The sequence below is a fragment of the Rattus norvegicus genome, chromosome 6 (genome assembly GCF_036323735.1).
Source record: "Rattus norvegicus strain BN/NHsdMcwi chromosome 6, GRCr8, whole genome shotgun sequence".
Lineage (NCBI taxonomy): Eukaryota > Metazoa > Chordata > Mammalia > Rodentia > Muridae > Rattus > Rattus norvegicus.
Window position 1 is genome coordinate 112,126,933 of NC_086024.1, and position 20,451 is coordinate 112,147,383.

A 20,451-nucleotide genomic window follows, 5' to 3' on the forward strand; every position below is an offset into this window, starting at 1 on the left:
TTCTTTTTTTTTTTTTTTTTTTTTTTTGGTTCTTTTTTTCGGAGCTGGGGACCGAACCCAGGGCCTTGCGCTTCCTAGGTAAGCGGTCTACCACTGAGCTAAATCCCCAGCCCCCTGCACATGTGTTCTTACCTCTCAGAATGTGTCTGACAATAACCTTGGTTTGGAAGGAGCCAGGATCATCTCGGACTTCCTCCAGGAGAATAACTCATCGCTCTGGAAACTGAAACTCTCAGGTGAGCCCATGGATAGGGAGGAGAGGACACTGAGAATCAAAGGAGAGAACAGAGGAAACTCCTAGGGTACAGATGTGCTAGGCCAACTTCTTTTGGTCTGAGAACAGGGCACTGCATCTTTCCCTGGCTGAACCAGCCAGCCTTCCCCTCGTAGGGCCACACCAACTTCCTGTTCTCTTTAGCAAGCCTCTCTGCAGCACTCTAACTGGTCTTGGGCACCTCCACGTTCCAGGGTCTGCCTGGCTTATATGCCTTCCTTTCTCACGATGTTCATGTTTCGTTCTCATGACGTCTTTTGTTTTCTTGATTTTCGAGACAGGGTCTCTCTACAGAGCCCTGGCTGTCCTCGAACTAGAGATCCTCTGCCTCTGCTTCCTGAGTGCTGGGGGTAAAGGCATGTGCTGCCACCACCTGGCTCATATCTTCCTTTAAAGGGACTTCTCTGGTCCCTATTGCGATAGCATTGCCCTACCACTATTACTCTCCATCCTGTTTCTCCAGTTGTCTTAACATTCACCAACTACTTGATTATTGCACGTGGACTCTGAAATGAGTGATAACCTATCTGTTGTTGGGCTAGCGGGGTCACTTGGATATTCCAATACCAGTCACACCCTCACTTCCTCACTTGGGTTTGCAGATCTATGCTATCTGCAGGGCTCTGGAACTTCTATGCCAAGAAAGGATTCTAAAGAGTGGCCCTGTGCCGAACAATAGGACCTCTTTGGAGGACAGGTCTTTACCCAGTTGACTTGGGACTCTCCTAGATAACTCCCAATCCAGGAGTCCTGCAAAATTCCAAAGCTGACAAGGAAAAATTTTAAAAGTAGAATTTGCGCCAAGTGGTGGCGGGACAGCCTTTAATCCCAGCACTGGGGAGGCAGAGGCAGGTGGATCTCCAAGTTTGAGGCCAGCCTGGTCTACAGAGTGAGTTCTAGTATAGCCGGGGCTACACAGAGCAACCCTGTCTCAAAAACAAACAAACAAGTAGACACTTGCAGTTTGTATCACTTACTTTTCTGTTGCTGTGATAAAATATCGTGACCTTATGGAAGAAAAATCCCCAAGTACCTGCTCACAAAGCATGAGGACCTGAGGTCAGACCCCAGGCCCCATGAGAAATCCAGATACAGGTAGGGTGTGTTCATCTATAACTCCAGAGGGAAGGGAAGAGATACACAGATCCAGGAATCTCTTCAGCCAGCTTAGCCAAAATGGTTGACTCTGAGGTTCTGTGAGAGATCATATCTCAAAAGATAGGTATGGAATGATAAAGACCTCCAAACACTGAATAGGTAGGTAGGTGCACACACACACACACACACACACACACACACACACACACACACACACACATTTCATGCACGCACACATACACACATATGCACACACACGTACACATATACGTACACACATACATACATACACATTTCATGCACACACCTGCACACACATACATACGTGCATGCATAATCTCTCTCACACACAAAATAACAAAATAAAATTCATAAAAGAAATCCACATCTGAATTTGTCAATGAAAAAAAAACTTTTAAAGATGGAGGGGAAAAAAAAGATTAGCAGAACACATGAAAAAAAACTTTTAAGATACAGAGAAGTATTTTGAAACATCCATATCTTAAAATTATCCAGAAAAAAAATAAGATGCTTATTCTTAATACAAATTCTATCGTGTGTCCGGTATTCCTTTTGAGTTTCACTTGTTTCTGTCTCAATGCATTTTCCCAGCGACAGAACACATAATCTGCTCTCATTCTTTGAATGGTACTTCATGTTGTAGAGAGACAGCATGTCTTGTTAGCATGTCAGTACTGAAGGGACAATCTCAGTTCCTGTCCGCTTTTCAAGCTCTCTGTTAATGTTTCAAAGGACTCTCTTGCATGCGCATCTGTTGGAGCACATGCTGGTAAATCTGGATGGACACCCTACGGTGTGACAAGTGACGTATCCACCTTTGTGAAGCTCAGTTTCTGCTTGTCTCCTTAAGAAGCCTAGAGCAGGTTACAATTCTAGCCTGAACTATCGCCCTACTCTTCTAGAAGAGGATTAACCAAGATATTTGTGGACCACATAGTCAAATGGGTAGGCATTAAAGTCCGAGTCGGGTATCTACCCTTTCGTTCAGTCGACCTCATTCTTCTCAGCATAACCCATGAACAGCTACTACATACTTCAGGGCAGACAGTGCTTCTGAGGACTGAGTGAATTACAATCTAAAGCGCCTTACAACACCAGCTCAGATATTGAGATGCACTGATCACTTGGTAGTTCACATTGATGTTTTTCAGATGTCTGTTGCTTCCTGTATTTCTTCTCCTCTGAAATGTCAGTTGTCAGATGGGGCTCCTATATGATTGTTAGGCCTTCAGGTTTTTCAGGTTTTCATTTATTTTTTTTAAACTTTTGTGTGTGGGCCTGTGTATGTCTGTACACCACTTGTGTGCCTGGTTCCATGAAAGTCAGAAGAGGGCATTAAAGGCCCCTGGAACTAGGGTCACAGATGGCTATGAGCTGCCATGCTCGGAAACCAACCTGGCTCTTATGAAAGAACAGCCAGCGCCCTTAACCACTGAGCCATCTCTCCAGTCTAAACTTTAGGCATTCTTTTTTTTTTTTTCCCCTGGAGCTGGGGACCGAACCCAGGGACTTGTGCATGCTAGGCAAGCACTCTACCACTGAGCTAAATCCCCAACCCTATTTTAGGCATTCTTAATACACTAAAGACTTCATGTTTGATGTCAGATAGGAGAAAGGAGATGAACAAGTCTCCCCCTATTCCTCATGTCTACCTATTCGTTTTAAGTACTTCAGTGTATGCGTGTGTCTGTGTCTGTGTGTCTGTGTGTCTGTGTTTTCCATCAAAGGGAAAGGGCCTGGCAGATATGGGGGACAAGAGAGCGTGCTCTGGAGTTCACTGCTAATGAAGCACCCTCACTACAGGAAACAAATTCAAGGAAGAATGTGCCTTACTTTTATGCCAAGCCTTGTCGGTAAGGAGCAAGTGGGGATGTCCCTTCGGAACTCTGGGTGACCTGGGGATGCTCTGGACAAACGTCACTAATGTTGGTCGGGGAAACTAATGTGTGTTTGATCTCTGCAAAAGCTTCAGCAAGTCATAGAGCTTTCTAGGTAGCGATAATTCTCCCAGAAACCATTAACGGTTAAAATTAAAAAACTGTATAGGAAATTATTTGCTAAGAACCCTAGCCCACTCAGTTTTAGGTTCTAGAATTCTGCCCCAAGGTTTAACTGAAAGACTTGAGGTCAACCTCTTGCTTGGACATGATGGCCCGTGTTTGGAATCCCAGAACTAAGGAGGCTGAAAGCAGAAGGATGGCGAGTTCAAAGCCAGCCTGTACTACATACACAGGGATATATGCTGTCTCAAGTTAAATAAATAAGTAGATGAAATTAACCTGTCTTTCTACAATTTGTCCCTCCAGTCCAATTACCGAATCAGGTCACTGAATCTCAGCCACAACGAGTTCTCTGACACTGCAGGGGAGTACCTGGGACAGATGCTGGGTATGTCCCTGTGGAGGGAAGAAGACTAGTCAGGGAGACAGGAAGGAGCTGGGCCGAGGGACTGGGACGGGGACCACATAGGGCTGGATTTCTCTTTTAATTAATTTATTTACTAATATTTTATATGTATGGGTGTTTTGCCTTTGTGTATGCCTGTGTGACAGTGTTGGATCCTCTGGGACTGGCATTACACACAGCTGCCATGGCTCCTTTCCCCTCGTTTTTCACTCAGCCTTGAATGTTTCCTCTGTGGGGTTTGTTTTGTTGGTTCTGTTTTTGGTTTGGTTTTTGTTGCTGCTGTTGGTGTTGAGGTTTTGTTTTTTCATTTGTTGGTTTGTTTTTGTGTTTTGGTTTTTTGGGGAGGGGTTTTGGGTTTGGGTTTTGGGTTTTTTGTTTTTGAAACTGTGTCTCACTGTTACTGTAACCCAGACTAACCTTGCACTTAAGGTCCTCCCACCTTCCAAGTGTTTGGGCCCTAGGTGTATGTGTCCTGAATGTCCCAATCATAAAAGAGGTACAAGTCATGCTCAAAGTAATAAAGTCAAACAACCATCTGGATGTGAGACACAAAACTTGCCAGGGGTTAGCAGGTCATACAGAGAGCGGTTTGCATGAGGGCTGGAGAGATGGTTCAGCAGCTGAGTGCTTGAGGACCAGAGTCACAAGTAACCCCCTGTGACGCCAACTTCTGAGGATCAACACTCTCTTCTGGCCTCCTTGATCAGCCACACACACACAGCACACACACACACACACACACACACACACACACATACACACACACAAATAGGATAGAATAAATCTTAGGGCTGGAGAGAAGGCTCAGCAGTTAAAAGCACTTGTTGCTCTTGCAGAATTGGATTCCCAGCCCCCACAAGGTGGTTCACAACTGTAACTCCAGTTCTAGGACATCTGATGCTCTCTCCTGACCTCTACAGTCACCAAGCATGCGTGTGGTACACACACACACACACACACACACACACACACACACACACACACACAAAACATTCACAAATAAAACAAAAATGAATGGTAATAAAAATTTTTAAATTATATTCATAAAAAAATAAAAGGCCTCTAAAAAGAAAAAAGCTGCCAGCTGCCATTGGGTAGATTGGGGTTACTACATTTCACACTGGTAACATGAACTGTGCCTAAATAATTCACATGTTTTATAGAAATATGTTTAAAATATACATGTGATAAAAGAATTTTTTAAAGATTTATTTATTTATTATATATGAGTACACTGTAGCTCTCTTCAGACGCACCAGAAGAGGGCATCAGATCCCATTACAGATGGTTGTGAGCCACCATGTGGTTGCTGGGAATTGAGCTCAGGACCTCTGGAAGAGCAGTCAGTGCTCTTAACCGCTGAGCCATCTCTCCAGCCCATGATAAAATATTTTTTTTGGTAAATACTTTGATTTGATTTTGCTTTTTTGAGAGATAGTGTCTGTCTGTGTAGCCCTGGCTGTCCTGAAACTTGCTCTGTAGACAGGCTGTCCTCGAACTTATAGAGACCGCCATGTCTCTACCTCTGCCTCTCAAGTACTGGGAGCTGTGGTGCCAGCTCTATCGTTTTAATTTGGAGTGCTGTCATTTGTCTGTTGAGACAAGATTTCCCCTCAAACTCCTAATCTCCCTGCTTCCACCTCTCGAGTTCAGGAGTTTAAAAGGCATGCACTACCATGACTAGCACAGGGCAGTGGCAAGATCCAAGAGGAGACTCGAGGGGCTAAGGCTTGATCTAACCAGTGAGTTCCAAACCAGTTTAGAGGTTACAGAGTCTGTCAAAAAAAAAAGTCCTGATTTTTTATTTTTATTTTTTTAGATCTCTAGGTATGGAGGTATGGGCCTATAGTCCCACCTACTTGGAAGACTAGAAAATGCAGTTGGGGCTGGAGAGCAGGCTCAGTGGTTAAAAACACTTGCTTTTGCTGAAGACCCAAACTGAAATCCCTGAATTCACATGGTGGCTTACAACCATTTCATGTGTGAACTGGGCAAGGTGGTGCACATCTGTATTCCCAACACTCAGGGGGAGGAGGCAAGAAGACCATCACAATGACATAGCCAGCATTAGGCCAGCAATCGCTATATGCTGAGACTCTTTCTAAAACACAAATAAGTTTACAAAGTGTGTTCGCTGTACAAACCTCCAACTCCTATCCATCTTTAGATAACTGCGTACACAAGTCTGTCTGTCTGTCTGCCTGACTGCTTCTCTCTCTCTCTCTCTCTCTCTCTCTCTCTCTCTCTCTCTCTCTCTCTCTCATTCTCTGAAACAAACTTGTCATACATCTGAGGATAAACTTGTATTCCTGATTCTCCTGACTCTGCCTCCTAAGGGCTAAAATTACAACCATTCACCACCATGCCCAGTTTATGTGGCACTGAGGATCAAACCCAAGGCCTCATGCATGCCGGGCAAGCAGATGGACACTTAGGACACTTCACTGCGTTTGTGACATCAGGGTAAGAACTGAGTCCTGCCACATTCTGTGTTGTTCTCTTAGGTAGCATCTCAGAGTACACACCTCTTCATGGGAGACCATCCGCGCTCACTTAGTATTTACCAGGTAGATCACGCCACGTACCCTCTGTACCATGGCATCTTTCCCGAAATTAGAGATCGTCATTCAGTCGTGTACCTAAGTAACTAGCTGAAACTTATCACTTGGCCGCGCGTGGTGGCGTCTGACTTAAATTCCAGCACTTGGAAGGCACAGATGGACCTCTGTGAGTTCCAGGCCAGCCAGGGCTACATAGTGAGACTCTGTTTTTAAAATAAATTTTTCTTAAGCTGTCAGCTGAGGGGGGGGGTTCTAGCTTGCACACCCATCTCCAATGCTGTGGGTCTGAGGCTGGGTCTCAGGGAGGTGGGGATGCTGATCTGACTCACTGTCCTTCCCAGCCCTCAACGTAGGGCTCCAGTCACTGAACCTGAGCTGGAATCATTTCAATGTTCGTGGAGCTGTGGCCCTGTGTAATGGTCTCCGGGTAAGACACACTGAGAGGCATGCTAAAAAGTGGCTTTCTTGTGATCACCATGGATTCAGGTCTACAGAGCACCCAGCAAGGGGCTTCTGAGTTGTTGGGCTTCCTTCCATGATTCCCGGATGTGCACTGCTATTTCGTAAATCCTCCCTACTGAGGACTGAGTGCCGCCATTAGGGACTATCTTAGAGGACAGTTTAGCTAAAGAGCAGGGAGATGAGATTCCAAAGGAAATGAATCTCAAGAGAACTTGAGAATGAGCCCTGGCTGGAGAGGACAATAATGACCTCACAGATCTGTCTCTGTAGAAATTCACTGAGCTGTGGGTTAGAGGAGGAGGAGGAGGAGGAGGAGGAGCAGGAGGAGGAGGAGGAGGAGGAGGAGGAGGAGGGCGAAGGTAAGAGTGAAGGTTAGGCTGGGCTGGGCTGGGTTAAGGTAAGAGTTGTGGAGGGTGATGATAAGGGTGGGGTTATGGTAGGGATGGAGATGAGGGTTAGGATGGGGGTCAAGGTTGGGGCTGGGCTGGTAGTCCGGGTATTTTTCTAGGTAAGTCTCACTCTATCTTGATGCTACTGTTGCTCCCCTCCCCTGGAGACTAATGTGACCCTGAAGAAACTGGACGTATCCATGAATGGCTTTGGGAATGATGGTGCCTTGGCCCTGGGAGATACCCTCAAGCTCAACAGCTGTCTGGTCTACGTGGATGTCAGTAGAAATGGCATCACCAATGAGGGGGCCTCCAGGATCAGCAAGGGCCTAGAAAATAATGAGTGTCTCCAAGTGCTGAAGGTAGGCTCACCGAGCTGGCGCTGTCCTATGTCTGTGTCTGTATGTCATATATATCTGCCTATGCATCCCATAGAATATATATATATTTGTGTGCCCATGAATGTGTATGTGTATCTGTATGTATGTGATCCATCTGTCCATCTGTGTTGAGGGGAAACAGGGTGATAGAACTGGGCTGGATGCTGCTGGGTAGAATCATCAGCCGCCCAGGACTTCTATGTGCACACATGTTCATGCTTGCACTATAGACTCAGGGTTGCCTCAGCGTTTTGGTGACACGAGTGCTTCCAAACATGTCTTCCCTCATGCCATCCAGGTCTCTCTTGGGGTTGTCTAGTATGCTTTGGGGATACTAATCCTAGATCCCAGTGGTTTCTTGCACTACGGTCTAGTCCTCTGCAGCCTCAGCTCACCCCTGTTCTTCTTTGCTCTCCCTGGCCTCCAGTCCTCCTCTCCTCCTCAGCACCTGCTTTTGTGCCTGCTCTGTGGAAGAGTGTGTCATACATGGTCCGTGACAACCTGCAACCCCCTGAATGAGGGCACTGCTACCAGCACTCTACTCCCCTCCCTGCAGAACCCACTGCGATTCCTAACTACACTCTCATTTGAATGTGAAGTCTTCCTAAGGACAAGGATGTTGGGTGATCATTGGCCATGATGAGCATACACCCCTCATGCCCAGAGTGGTGCTAGACGCACAGAGAATCTGTAGTAAGTGGATGGATGGATGGATGGATGGATGGATGGATGGATGGATGGATGAATATTTTGTTATGAGTTAGGTTACTTTGTGGAAACTGTTTACAACACAGGCTTTTGGATAGACAACAGATGAGAGAGGACGTCTGTTCCTGGGTCCTCTCTTTGGGCTCTTTCAAGGCACACCCTACATCAGATGATGTGCTAATTCATCAGCCATTACCCAGTGTAGCCAATTATCTCTGCCAGATCCACTTTCCAAATGGGAAAGCAGAGGTTAAGTGACTCACTCAGACCACTTAACTGTGGAAAGAGTGGCCACTTGTATCTGGTTTCTAAGGCCGTTCTAACACCATCCCCCAAGGGGACAATGGAGGCATGACAGGTGTTGGGATCCTTACTGATGGAGACAGAAGGATAGGAGAAAACCGAATATGAGCCCTGATGCTGAGGAGCTGATAAGGAGACAAGACGATGCCAGATCCTGGCAGAGTGTGTATGGACATGGCCAATGGAACTGAACTGGATGTCTAGGGTCCATGAAAACTAGAAGTCCCAGCTGGAGTGGAAGGGGACTGCTCAGTTCAGAGAGGGGATCCAGGCTATGAGTAACTCAGCCTCCAGGTTCAGTGAAACCTAGAACAGTTGCACAAAAATGATCCCAAGTCAGGCTGGCAAGATGGCTTAGTGGGTAATGGTACTCACTGCCAGGCCTAACGACCTGAGTTCAATCCCTAGAACCACAAGTTGGAAGGAGAAAAACTAACTCCTACAAGTTGTCCTCTGACCTCTGCATGCATAGCATGACATACATGTACACATGTACACACACACAGAGACACATACAGACACCTATATCCATCATACATACATGCACAAACACACATATATACACTAACATATACACACATATACATACAAGCACACACAAACACACACATGCATTACATACATACACACAAACATACTCAAATACACACATACATACTCAAATACACACACACATACATGCACGCACAAACACACATATATACACTAACATACACACACATATACATACAAACACACATAAACGCACGTGCATTACATACAATACACACAAACACATGCATGCATGAATATACATATACATAAATAGACATGCAAACACACATACACAAATACACACATACATGCACAGAGATACATACATACACATATATACACAAACACACACACACATACACACATACATACATACACACGTAAAAACACACAAACACACACATACACACACACACACAAATATTTTAATGTTTTAAATGAAAGAAAAAACATAGAGGGGTTGGGGATTTGGCTCAGTGGTAGAGCACTTGCCTAGGAAGCGCAAGGTCCTGGGTTCGATCCCCAGCCCCGAAAAAAAAAGAAAAAAGAAAAAAAAAAAACATAGAAAATTCCCACAGGAAATACCTACTGTTTGTTGCCCACATCCATTCCCCTCAACCCTCAGTCTTTGGAAATTAAGAAATTTCCCTGGGAAATAAACCCCACAGAAGCCACACACCAAGCTGCAGGAGCACAGGGTTTTCCTCGTTGGAGAACATCAGAGCCTGGGAAACTGGCCTGCAGTAAATGCTCACTGGGACGTGGCTTCCTGCCTAATACAACCATCCGACCTTCGGTAGCAACAGCCACCATTCATATGCTGCTGCTGTGCACTGGGCTCCCCCCTTGAATGCCTGGGGTGAGTTATTAGGTTGGGCCCTTGAAACAGTTCCTCTGTGGTGATGTATAAAGAGCCAGTGAGTCAAGGCCGGCTGGTACTCGCTCCCTCTCCCTAACTTCCATCTATGCTCCAGGGGCTCACCCTTGCAATAATAACCTAAGCCCACAAGGTCTGCCATGTTATGACCTTTCCTGGCTCGGGGGCCTCCTCTGATTCTGCTTACAGAGCGTATGCTATCACACACACCCCATGCTGTTCCCACCTTCATCCTCTTCTGCTTTTTTCTTCTTTGATGAATCTTTTCCCAGCTCTGCTCCTGCTCCCCCTTCAGCTATGATTAATCCTCCCCCACATCCCAGCAAGACTTCCCTCAAGGGTCCCCCACTTGTGCTGGACCTTCCTTTCTTGGTTCCTACAGTATGTCCCTCTGTCACTGCTGTCATCCTATATTTGATGTAAATGACGTCAAATCTCCTCTAACTAGAGTGGCATTATCTGAGGACAGACCCTTGTCAGATCTGCCTGGGCTTAGCTCACTGGCCAATACACAGCAGGCCTCAGTGTTTGTTGGAGGATAAATGGGGTGGGTGGGTGGTGGGTGAGATGGATTGATGAGTAAGTTGGTGGATGGATGAATAGTAAGGTAAGATGAATGGATGCATGGATGCATGGGTAGATAGATGGGTAGGTGGGTGGATGGATGAACATGGATGGATGGATGGTTGGATAGATGGATGGATGGATGGATATGTGGGTACATGGATGCATGATGTATGGATGTATGGAAGGATGGACGAATGGATGGATGGACAGATGGATGGACGGATGGACGAATGGATAGATGGATGGACAGATGGACGGACGGACAGACAGATGGACAGGTAGATGCATGGATGGATGGATGAATAGACAGATGGATGGGTGGACGGATGGACAGATGGATGGATGGATGGATGGATGGATGGATGGGCAGATGGACGGATGGATGGATAGGTTGGATAGATGAATTGGTGGATGGATTAGATGCATGAATGCGTGGATGGATTGGTAGATGAATGGATGGATGATGAATGGATGAATGGATATGTAGGCATACATTTTTCACAACCTATTTTAATAAGGGTTCAACCTCCCCTCCAGCCCACCACCTACCAGAGGTAGTGGAAAAGAAAGGGTATTAGGATATGGGAGAAGTGGACCTGTTTAGAAATAGTTCTTTGGGGCGATTCCAACCTTCATTGTTCTCAGTCCAGTCAACTAGCAAATACCAAACATGAATCAGCAGCTACAGTTCAGTCCACTCAGCAGACACCACACATGAATCAGCAAGGACAGTTTAATCCAGAAGAAACCGTGAGGCTCACAAATTGGCCTAAGTCTGAGGAAGCGGCAAGAAGCCACAGGAATCTCACGAGTTCTTTGGTGAGTTTCTCTCTATGAAGTCACCACAAAAGAAGCTCAGGACACAATATAAGGCAAACCAATACATGCATGTCCTCAGCAGAGATTAGTGTGAGGCAGACAGAGCAAAGCAAATCAATGCTGGAGCTCCTACTGTCTGTGGGGTCATATTTATATTCTCTCTAAACATTACTCTTCCTTTCACGTGCTTGCTGTAGCAAAACATCCTTTTGCCTGTGTCTGCTTCCGAAAAACATTGTTTCATGTCTCCTTTGTAAAACATCCTTTTTGCTATCTGCCAGTCATTTGATATAACTAACTTTCAAAAAAATCCAGAAATCTCCACTTCAGGGATGAATGATGAGAGACAGGCTGATGGGTGTTGGGTGGGTGAGTGGATAGATAGTGAGAGACTAATCAGTGGGTACAGGGATAGATGGGTGGAAGGTGAGGTAGGCCGAGGAGTAGATGAATGGGGTGGATGATAGATGGAGAGGGGGATGGATTTATAGAGTACATGTAAATGAATAGATAAATGAGTACTGAGTATTGGTTGGAAAGATGGTAGGGCATGGTCAGAAAGATGACCAGGATAGATGGAGGAGTCTACAAGGAAGATAGAGGTGGTGGTTTGATAGAGAACATGAAGTTGTAAGCTAACACAGCCTCTCCTGCCCCCACCTCAGCCTCCTCCTCCTGCTGTGCTCTTCTCCCGCAGCTTTTCCTGAACCCTGTGAGCTTGGAGGGGGCATATTCCCTTATCTTGGCGATCAAGAGGAACCCCAAATCCAGGATGGAAGACCTTGACATTTCTGTAAGTGATCAAATCCCAGTCACTTGCACCCGGCACAGGCTAGTTACCATTCTGTCGCCAGTACTACCAGTGCCACCAGTTGTGTCCTTCCCAAGATATAAGCACCCAAGGCTTATAAAAGAGAGGTGGGTGACTGCAGAACAGAATGTGTACACTGCCCAAATCAGTAATAAATGGACTGAGTCTCAACAAAAGCCCTTTATCTTTTTTTGTAAGGATTTTGTCATATTAGGTCAGGACCCACCCTAATGACATCATTCACCCCAACGATGTAATTCCAATCAATGATGTCATTTTGTCCAGATGACATCTTTTCGCCCCAATGGCTTGATTATCTCTAGCAAAGAGCCAATTTCCAGATGAGGGCTAAGACTTCGAACCTGCTTAGCATAGTGGTGTGTGCCTCTAATCCTTTGGGGGAAGAGGCAGGTGGATCTCTGTGAGTTCAAGGCCAGCTTGGTCTACAGAGTGAGATCTAGGACAGACAAGTGAGACCCAGTCTCAAAAACAAAACAAAAAGGACTTCAAGCCCCCTTGGGTGTGTTCTATTGGCTGCCGTTGCTGTGATGGATGTACTACTCTGACAAAAAGCGAGGAGAGAAAGGTTTGTTCCAGGTCACAGTTCAGTGTAGCAGAGAAGTCACACCAGCAGGAGCAGTTGGTCACATCACACCCACAGTCAAAGCAGAGAGGAATGACCGAGGGCATGTTTGGTGCTTGGCTGGCCCTCTCTCCTCTTACATAGCCAAGACTCCCAAATCAAGGAATGGTCTGGTCTCTCCACATCAATTAAGCCATGCCTACAAGCCAACCTGAACAAGCCAATAATCCCTCCTTCAGATTCTCTTCCCCAACGAGTCTCAGGCGGTGGCAGGTTGACATTTAAAACTTACCATCATGAGGACAAGAGCACAAACTCAGTCAGTAGCACATACTTTCCTGAGTTTGCCACTTTACCTACAAGGAAATCAGAAGCAGAGCCATTAGGTCATTTGCCCAGGACCCATTAGCAAACTAGAAACACCTAGGTGTAAGCCAGGGCCCTGCCACCTCCTCTAGTGAAGGTAGTGATGTGAGAATCCCTTTCTTTCCCTAAAGTTTCTCAGTGGTGTTTTGTAAGATTACCCTGATGCTTTCTGTGATCTGAGTCATGACGCTTTGAATATCCAAAGTTAAATGCCTCTCCTCTGGATGGCGCTGATACTCTTCAGTTCCATTGCTCCCTCACCCAACTCTCTCTGCTCCTCCTACTCCCCAGTCTTTCTCCTCAGAAACCCACACTCATACTATAGCTATAACTACACCAGGATACAAAACTCTTGGTCCCCACCCACACTGCCCCAGCATCCCAGCCACAATCAGATTTCATAATCATTTCCCCACCTGACCTGGGCAGGTAGGAAGCATGAACCCAGGCTTGGTACACTTGAGAGAACTGTAGAAATGCATTTCTTAGGGCTTAGATGGCACCTTAGATGATACAGGGGTCTATGAGCCACGGCTTAACTGCTGTTAAACAAGCCTGCCACAGCCAGTAGACTGAGTTAGCCAGTTAGTGTCTTTTCTCATGCTGTGACGAAATGTTTGGAACCAGTATTTTATAAAGAAAGGATTCTTGTTTAGTTCACATTGCCAAAGGCTGAATGACCCAGTAGCATGGCAGCAGCTCTGGTGAGGGCCCTCTTGATCACCTTACCCTATGGCAGATGACATCATAATGGTCTTGCATATGGGAAGGAAGGGATGCTGCATGGAGAGGCAGGAAGCCAAGACTTGGTGTTATGTGCTTTTTAATTTTTTAGTTTGTTTTGGTTTTTGATGTGTGTGTGTGCACGCGCGCGCTCGTGTGTGTGTGTGTGTGTGTGTGTGTGTGTGTGTGTGTGTGTGTGTGTTGAGACAGGGTTTCTCTGTATAGAACTGGGTATCTTGGAACTTGCTCTGTAGACAAGATGGGCCTCAAACTCAGAGATCTGCCTGCTTCTGCCTGCCTCTGCCTCCCAATAGCTGGGATTAAAGGTATGTGCCACTACCACCTGGCCTGACAACCCTTGAACTAACAGGTCCCCTGAGTACGATGCCTGTTCCTATGAGGATGGCAACCCCCGTGTCCCAGTCTCCTTCCACTTGGCTCCCCCCTGAAAGGTCCCACTACTACTCACACTGCCACCCTGGGCACGAAGGTCCTAAGCTCTTGTCAACAATGGTGCTATAATTCTAAATGGGTCCTGGAATCCAAGCTTTGTAGATGCTCCTGGGACCAGAGTCTGCAAAACCTTCAGCCCTTAAACATAAGTTCAGTCCTTTGGAAGGGCAAGAGGGATTCAGAATCATCTCTGAATAAACCGAGGGTCATAGCAGATAGAGAGCACGCTGGATCGCTCTTCCAAAGCACACGCATTCTCCAGGTCCTCTTCCAAAAGACTTCTTCCAAAAGAGTAGTTTCTTGTTCACTGTGGGCCATAGCTGGATGGCCAGCATCAGGGATCCTGGGTAACAGCTCTGAGTGACGACATCCATCAAATGTGGGCACTTACAGTTACCATCTCAGAGAAAGCTGAGTTGACTGCATGTGACAAGAACACAATGAAAATACCTAATCAAAATCTCCTAGGAGACCTAAGCATATTGACACATGCCTACAATCCTAGTGCTCAGGGGTAAAGCAGAAGGCTGGTCCAGGCTACAGAGTAAGGCCCTATCTATATATATGTGTGTGTGTGTGTGTGTGTGTGTGTGTGTGTGTGTGTGTGTGTGTGCACGTGTGTATTTAAATTTCTATTTAAAATTTCTATTTAAGTATTTTATACATATTTGTATTTAATATAATAAAAATAAATATTACACACACACATATATATATATATATATTTTTTTTAACCTGTGAAACCTACAAGTCAAGTCACAAGATACATAACACCAGATCAGTGCTGAAGATGTAGCTAAGTTTGGTAGACTGCTTGTCTTACATGCATGAAGCCTTGGATTCTGGGCCTAGCACCCCCATAAAACTGGTCGTAACGACACATGCCTGTAATTTCAGCACTTGGGGTGTGAAGACAGGAAGATTACCATGAGTGACTTTTTTTTTTTTTTTGGTTCTTTTTTTCGGAGCTGGGGACCGAACCCAGGGCCTTGTGCTTCCTGGGCAAGCGCTCTACCACTGAGCTAAATCCCCAACCCCCATGAGTGATTTTTATGAATCGGTCATGAGGTAGAAAACACCAGCCACGCCAGTTCAGAAGCAGAACAAACCAGAGAGGACCAAAGTGCCTGAACTTGGGTTGGCAGGGAGGGACAGGGACTCTGGTCATCAGGCAAATGGCTTGATGACAGCACCCCCATTGTGGCTCTTCTCTCCCTGCTGCAGAACGTACTGGTTTCAGAGCAGTTCGTCAAAGTCTTGGATGGAGTCTGTGCCATTCACCCTCAGTTAGATGTGGTATACAAGGGATTGCAGGGTCTCTCCACCAAGAAAACCGTCTCCCTGGAGACCAACCCCATAAAGCTGATCCAGGTGAGCCCTGCCCCCCCCCTTAGAGCCTCAGAAAGCCCTGGAGGAAGCTTCCACATGACCCAAAATCATCCATCCAGCACTAGCTCTCTCTGAGTGTCTATGTGAGCCTCGCTTGCTTGCTTGCTTGCTTGCTTGCTTGCTTGCTTGCTTGCTTGCTTGCTTTTTATGGTTTTGTTTTGTTTTGTTTTTGAGACCGGGTTTCTCTATGTAGCCCTGGCTGTCCTGGTACTTATTCTGTAGACCAGGTTGGCCTTGAACTCAAAGAGATCCACCTGACTCTGCCTCCCAGTGCGGGGATTAAAGGTGTGCACCACCACTGCCTGGCTCTATGTATTCTAATAAGTTTCTTTGACATGAAGACCTGAAATATTTCCCAACATATTGGGTCCCTGGATACTGCTTTTCACCCCGGTAGAGGCAAGTGCTGAGATCTGGTGGAAGTAGGGAATGGACGCACAGGATGGAGTCCACTACTTAAGGTCTGCGTTTTACTAATGTGCCAACAAAGGCCTTCTGTGCCTCGGTATTTACACCTGTAAAATGGGAACAGAGTAGAAGGGTGTCTGTGAAAGACCAAATTACTTAATAGGTAACGCCGGGATCTAACAAATGCCTACTGCTTGCAGCTTCTTTCTGAGTCTGGATGCTGAATCAGTCCATGCTTAACAGGGTCCTGTCTTAAAACACACCTGGCCTGACTCCTTTCTTAGACTGTCCCCAGAAAAATTACAGCAAATAGGAATAATCATGAAGTTTTAGGAACCTAGTGAATGTTGAAACCAAAAGTAGCATTGTAATCTGAGTAAGGGCTTTCTCAGATGTGGCTGTGCCTCCACTGGCTGCCACCTGGGAGTGCTGTGCAAATGCAGTCCCTGTGGGAACGTCCCGCCCAGGCTGCCTCTGGCCTCTGGTTGGTCTGCTCTGTGCCTCAGTTTCCAAAACTAAGTCTAAAAAGGTCATGCGTGAAAACTATTCCGTGCAAGCTTCTACAGGATGAAAGGCATGGGGTTCGTTCAGGAAGGAGAGGACTCCATGGGAACTAGCAGTAACTAGAAGCTGGGTGCAGACTGAGAACCCCACCCCTTGCTTTAAAGACTACAGAGCTAGTGACGAGTGACATGGGCAGGCAGCAGCTGAAGACTCGGCCAGACTGGCAGACCTCACGTGGTGGCTCAGTTCTGCAGTCACAGTACTCAGGATACCTGTCTGGACTTCAGAGTGGGCTCGAGGCCAGCCTGGACAACTTAATGAGACCCAGTCTCAAAATGCTAAGTAGAAAGGGGGCCATCTAGGTGCAGAGCTCGGTGGTGATGAGTTTGTTTAACGTCTGTGAAGTCCCAGGTTCAAACCCTAACATTGCAAAGAGAAGAAAGAAAGAAAGGAAGGAAGAAAGAAAGAAAGGAAGGAAGGAAGGAAGGAAGGAAGGAAGGAAGAAAGAAAGAAAGAGTGAATCTTCAGGTAGAAAGCAAGTAAGATGTCAGTGTAAACTCTAGTTGAGAAGAGGCAACCATGTGGGTGGAAAGATGGGACAGATTCAGTAATGACCAAAAGATAATGTCACAGGAGAAGTATTACATAATCAACAGTGGCCACAAGTTTCATCAGAATCTGAATTATAGACGCCACGGGATGGGCAAAGAGAAAAGGAAGATTTCCTGACAGAGGTGAGGCTTGGGGAAGGCCCTAGAAGAATCGGAAGCATTAGAGTGAGCATCGAAGATGGTTCTAGAAAGATGATTTCTGCCATCAGAGCAGGGATGAGTGTAGGCTGCTTGCAGGGAAACTGGGTTGGGGGAGGGGAGCAAACCATGTGAGTCCAGCTGAGGAACCCTGGGACTCCAGACTCGTAATGAAGCCTGAAAGGCAAAGCTGGCCAGAAAGCCTGGGCCAGATGTGGTATCCTCGAGCTAGAGGATTGATTCCATCTGGCATAGGGAGCCACCCACCGGAACCGTTTAGCCACTGAAGGGATGAGCATCCACCAGGACCTGACCTTTCGGACAATGGGTAGTGACACCGAAGGATGTAAATGAAAATACTGTTAAGGTTTCCAAGCAAAGCACTTCTCCCTGTGAACATTTGTGGGAAACTGAAAACCCTAGGAGTGTGCCTAGAGCCCATCTAAGCAATCACGCTGCAGGACCGTGGTTTAGTCATGTGATCTTTCCGACTGAAAGAAGCCCCACCCCCCATCCACAAAGCACCAACTGCGGGAGTTATTAACAGAGACCGTTTCAAGGCTGAATCACAGACTTAGCTCTGGTCACCACCCACACTCCTGGGATACAGGGGCAGCCTAGCAGCTTTGGTTGGTGTCCCTCTATGAAGTCAGGAAGTGGACAGAATGAGTAGAGGCTTGGTTGGAAGGGGGTGAGGTTGCTGGTTCCCAGGAACCAGCATCACTCCACTGCCTGCACTTGGTACTTGCCTAAAGCAGTGGCTAACGCAGATGCCTCAAGCAGGAGTTGCCTTCTCCCATTCTCCAGGCATTTCTGGGCTCAGAAGTTTGGGTCAACCTTTGGGGGACAAGCGGGGAGGTGTGATCGCTGTAATAAAACCTGGTGTTTACTCCTCATGTCTCCCGCTTCCCTCAGAACTATACAGACCAAAACAAGATCTCAGTAGTGGAGTTCTTCAAGAGCTTGAATCCTTCTGGATTAATGACCATGCCTGTGGGAGACTTCCGGAAAGCCATAATCCAGGTATGCTGATTGCCAGACTCTGGGTAGTGTGAGGTGGACGATGGACAAGCAGGCGTGTGCTTGCATTATTTCACAGTGCTCTCACAGCCCTCGTTCACCTAAACTCAGAGGGAAACTCAACAACCCCCTTAACTCCCTGCTCAGATCTCTGTCACGTGACCCAATGCTGCTCCTCACCCCAGATGCACACGTACATCTCAGAGGCCTTTCCCCGTTGCATCTGGCTCCTAGGAAGAGAAAGAGAGATTGGGAGAAAAGACTCCCATAGCTCCCACATTCTGCCATTAGCCCCACCAGCCTACCTAATCCTCCACATTCTCTCTTACCAATACAGTGAATAGAATGGGAGTACTGGAGGTCTCCTGAAATGTATTCATGAAGGAATCACAGTGACAGCACCCTGGGAAAGCCTCGGGCCTGGGAGAACCGTCTAGGGATCTGAGCAGAGACGAATGCTTAGTTCCTAGGCCCATAGAGCAAGAGGGCTAGGTAGCTAGGAGCCAAAATGTCCTCCACATGGTGAAGAGTACAGTTCCAGTCCACCTCAGCAGGCCACTCAGCACATCTGCTCCTTAGCCCCTTGTCCGTCCCCAGAAGCTGAGGTCCTCTGGAGGCAGGGTAATGCCATACAAAGTGACTGCCTCCAGTAACTCCCTGTGGTAAGCGTAGCCACCTCTGAGCCCTCCACCTGCTACCAGTGGTCCCAAGAGGAGCGAGGCATTGTGTGGGTCTCTGGGTGTGAAGGAGCAAAGGCCTCCAAAACTCATTATATCCACTCTCTCAGCAAACCAATATTCCCATCAACCGGTACCAGGCGAGGGAGCTGATAAAGAAGCTGGAAGAGAAGAATGGTATGGTTAACTTCAGGTGAGCATAGCCCTCAGTCCTTTCCCCTGCTTGCCGATGTGCCCTGGAGCACCCCATCTGTGTTCCGTGAGATACAGGACACTACCTACAGTATATCAGATGCCTCATCCCAGGTCCCCCCACTAGGTCCCAGAGTTCACCTTCCCTCTTATCCTTAGTTCACTTATATAGAAAGACTTGAGCAAGACACTGGGACCCATGCCCAAGAAACTCCAGCCCACACGACAAAGTGGCAATGCTCAGGACTCCAAGGTGAGAACAGAAACTACTAGGGGAGGTGTACAGGGGCCAGAAGGGGCCATCATGTGGCACTGCTTCTGCTAGGGTCTGGTAAGATGGGTAGATACACGTGCCACATTTCCATTAGAGAGGTTGAATACAACTTGTGGGGTCATCGCTCCCGTGATATGGATTCTGGGGATCAAATCCAGGTTATCTGGCTCCCAGTTACAGCAGTTGACTGCTGAGCCATCTCACTGGCCTTTAGGGGTCTGTGTGTCTCTGTGTCTGTGTCTGTGTCTGTGTGTATGTGTGTGTGTGTGTGTGTGTGTGTGTGTGTTGCTATGTGTGTGTGTGTTGCTCTGTGTGTATGGTGCTCACCAACTGGCTAGACAGGCTGGCCATCAAGCTTCCCACCCTAGCTCTAGCACTAATGCGCACACTGGCTTCTCTGTGGATATCAGGGATCCGAACTCAGGTCCTCATGCTTGCACTGCAGACACCTCAGCGTCCCCCCCAGCCCAGCACTCATTGTATTTTCTTACCTTTCAAAGTGGTTTTAAAAGCCTGAAAGTCACAGCAGCTGGTCAGCTCTGAAGAGAAGTGCCAATAAAAGAAGTCCTGGCAAGTCGTGTGGCTCTGAGGAGACTAAGCCAAAGGCCAGATGGAAAGATACCACGACCAGAGCTAAGTGTGAGCAAATAAAATCTGGCTTGATTCTGGGCATCTTGGTGCCGCCAAAGTTGTTCTCTTCAGTGGGGGGACACTCTGCGTGACGTGGAAATTTAAGGGGCCTTTGGAAAGTCAGTTGTGTTGGATGGTGTTTTGCTGGGGCAAACACGTGAAGGAACGTTTCACTGAAGCTGACACAGGTGGGAAAGGCTAAGGCAGACTCGTGAAGGCACATTTCGCTGAAGCAGACACAGGAGAGAGGATGTTCTGCTAAAGCAAGCACGT

General features: G+C 46.9%; 1 protein-coding gene across 12 annotated transcripts in view; it reads left to right on the top strand.

Moving 5' to 3' along the window:
* Lrrc74a (leucine rich repeat containing 74A) overlaps nucleotides 1–20,220 on the top strand; it is a 29,927-nt gene extending 9,707 nt beyond the window's left edge. For 3 of the 12 annotated variants that reach the window (XM_039112314.2, NM_001037783.2, XM_039112317.2), the window contains 10 exons: nucleotides 140–236; nucleotides 3,197–3,246; nucleotides 3,700–3,781; nucleotides 6,702–6,787; nucleotides 7,379–7,573; nucleotides 12,097–12,192; nucleotides 15,560–15,706; nucleotides 18,301–18,408; nucleotides 19,193–19,275; nucleotides 20,049–20,220. In XM_039112314.2, the coding sequence (XP_038968242.1) occupies nucleotides 140–236; nucleotides 3,197–3,246; nucleotides 3,700–3,781; nucleotides 6,702–6,787; nucleotides 7,379–7,573; nucleotides 12,097–12,192; nucleotides 15,560–15,706; nucleotides 18,301–18,408; nucleotides 19,193–19,275; nucleotides 20,049–20,091 (987 nt within the window). In that variant the 3' untranslated portion in view covers nucleotides 20,092–20,220. Of the gene's footprint in view, nucleotides 1–139; nucleotides 237–3,120; nucleotides 3,247–3,699; nucleotides 3,782–6,135; nucleotides 6,263–6,701; nucleotides 6,788–7,361; nucleotides 7,574–11,225; nucleotides 11,400–12,064; nucleotides 12,193–15,559; nucleotides 15,707–18,300; nucleotides 18,409–19,192; nucleotides 19,276–19,433; nucleotides 19,528–20,048 lie in introns of those variants that run through there. The other 9 variants (XM_039112313.2, XM_039112315.2, XM_039112316.2 and 6 more) reach the window with 9 other exon arrangements.
* Nucleotides 20,221–20,451: the final 231 nt, after the last annotated feature.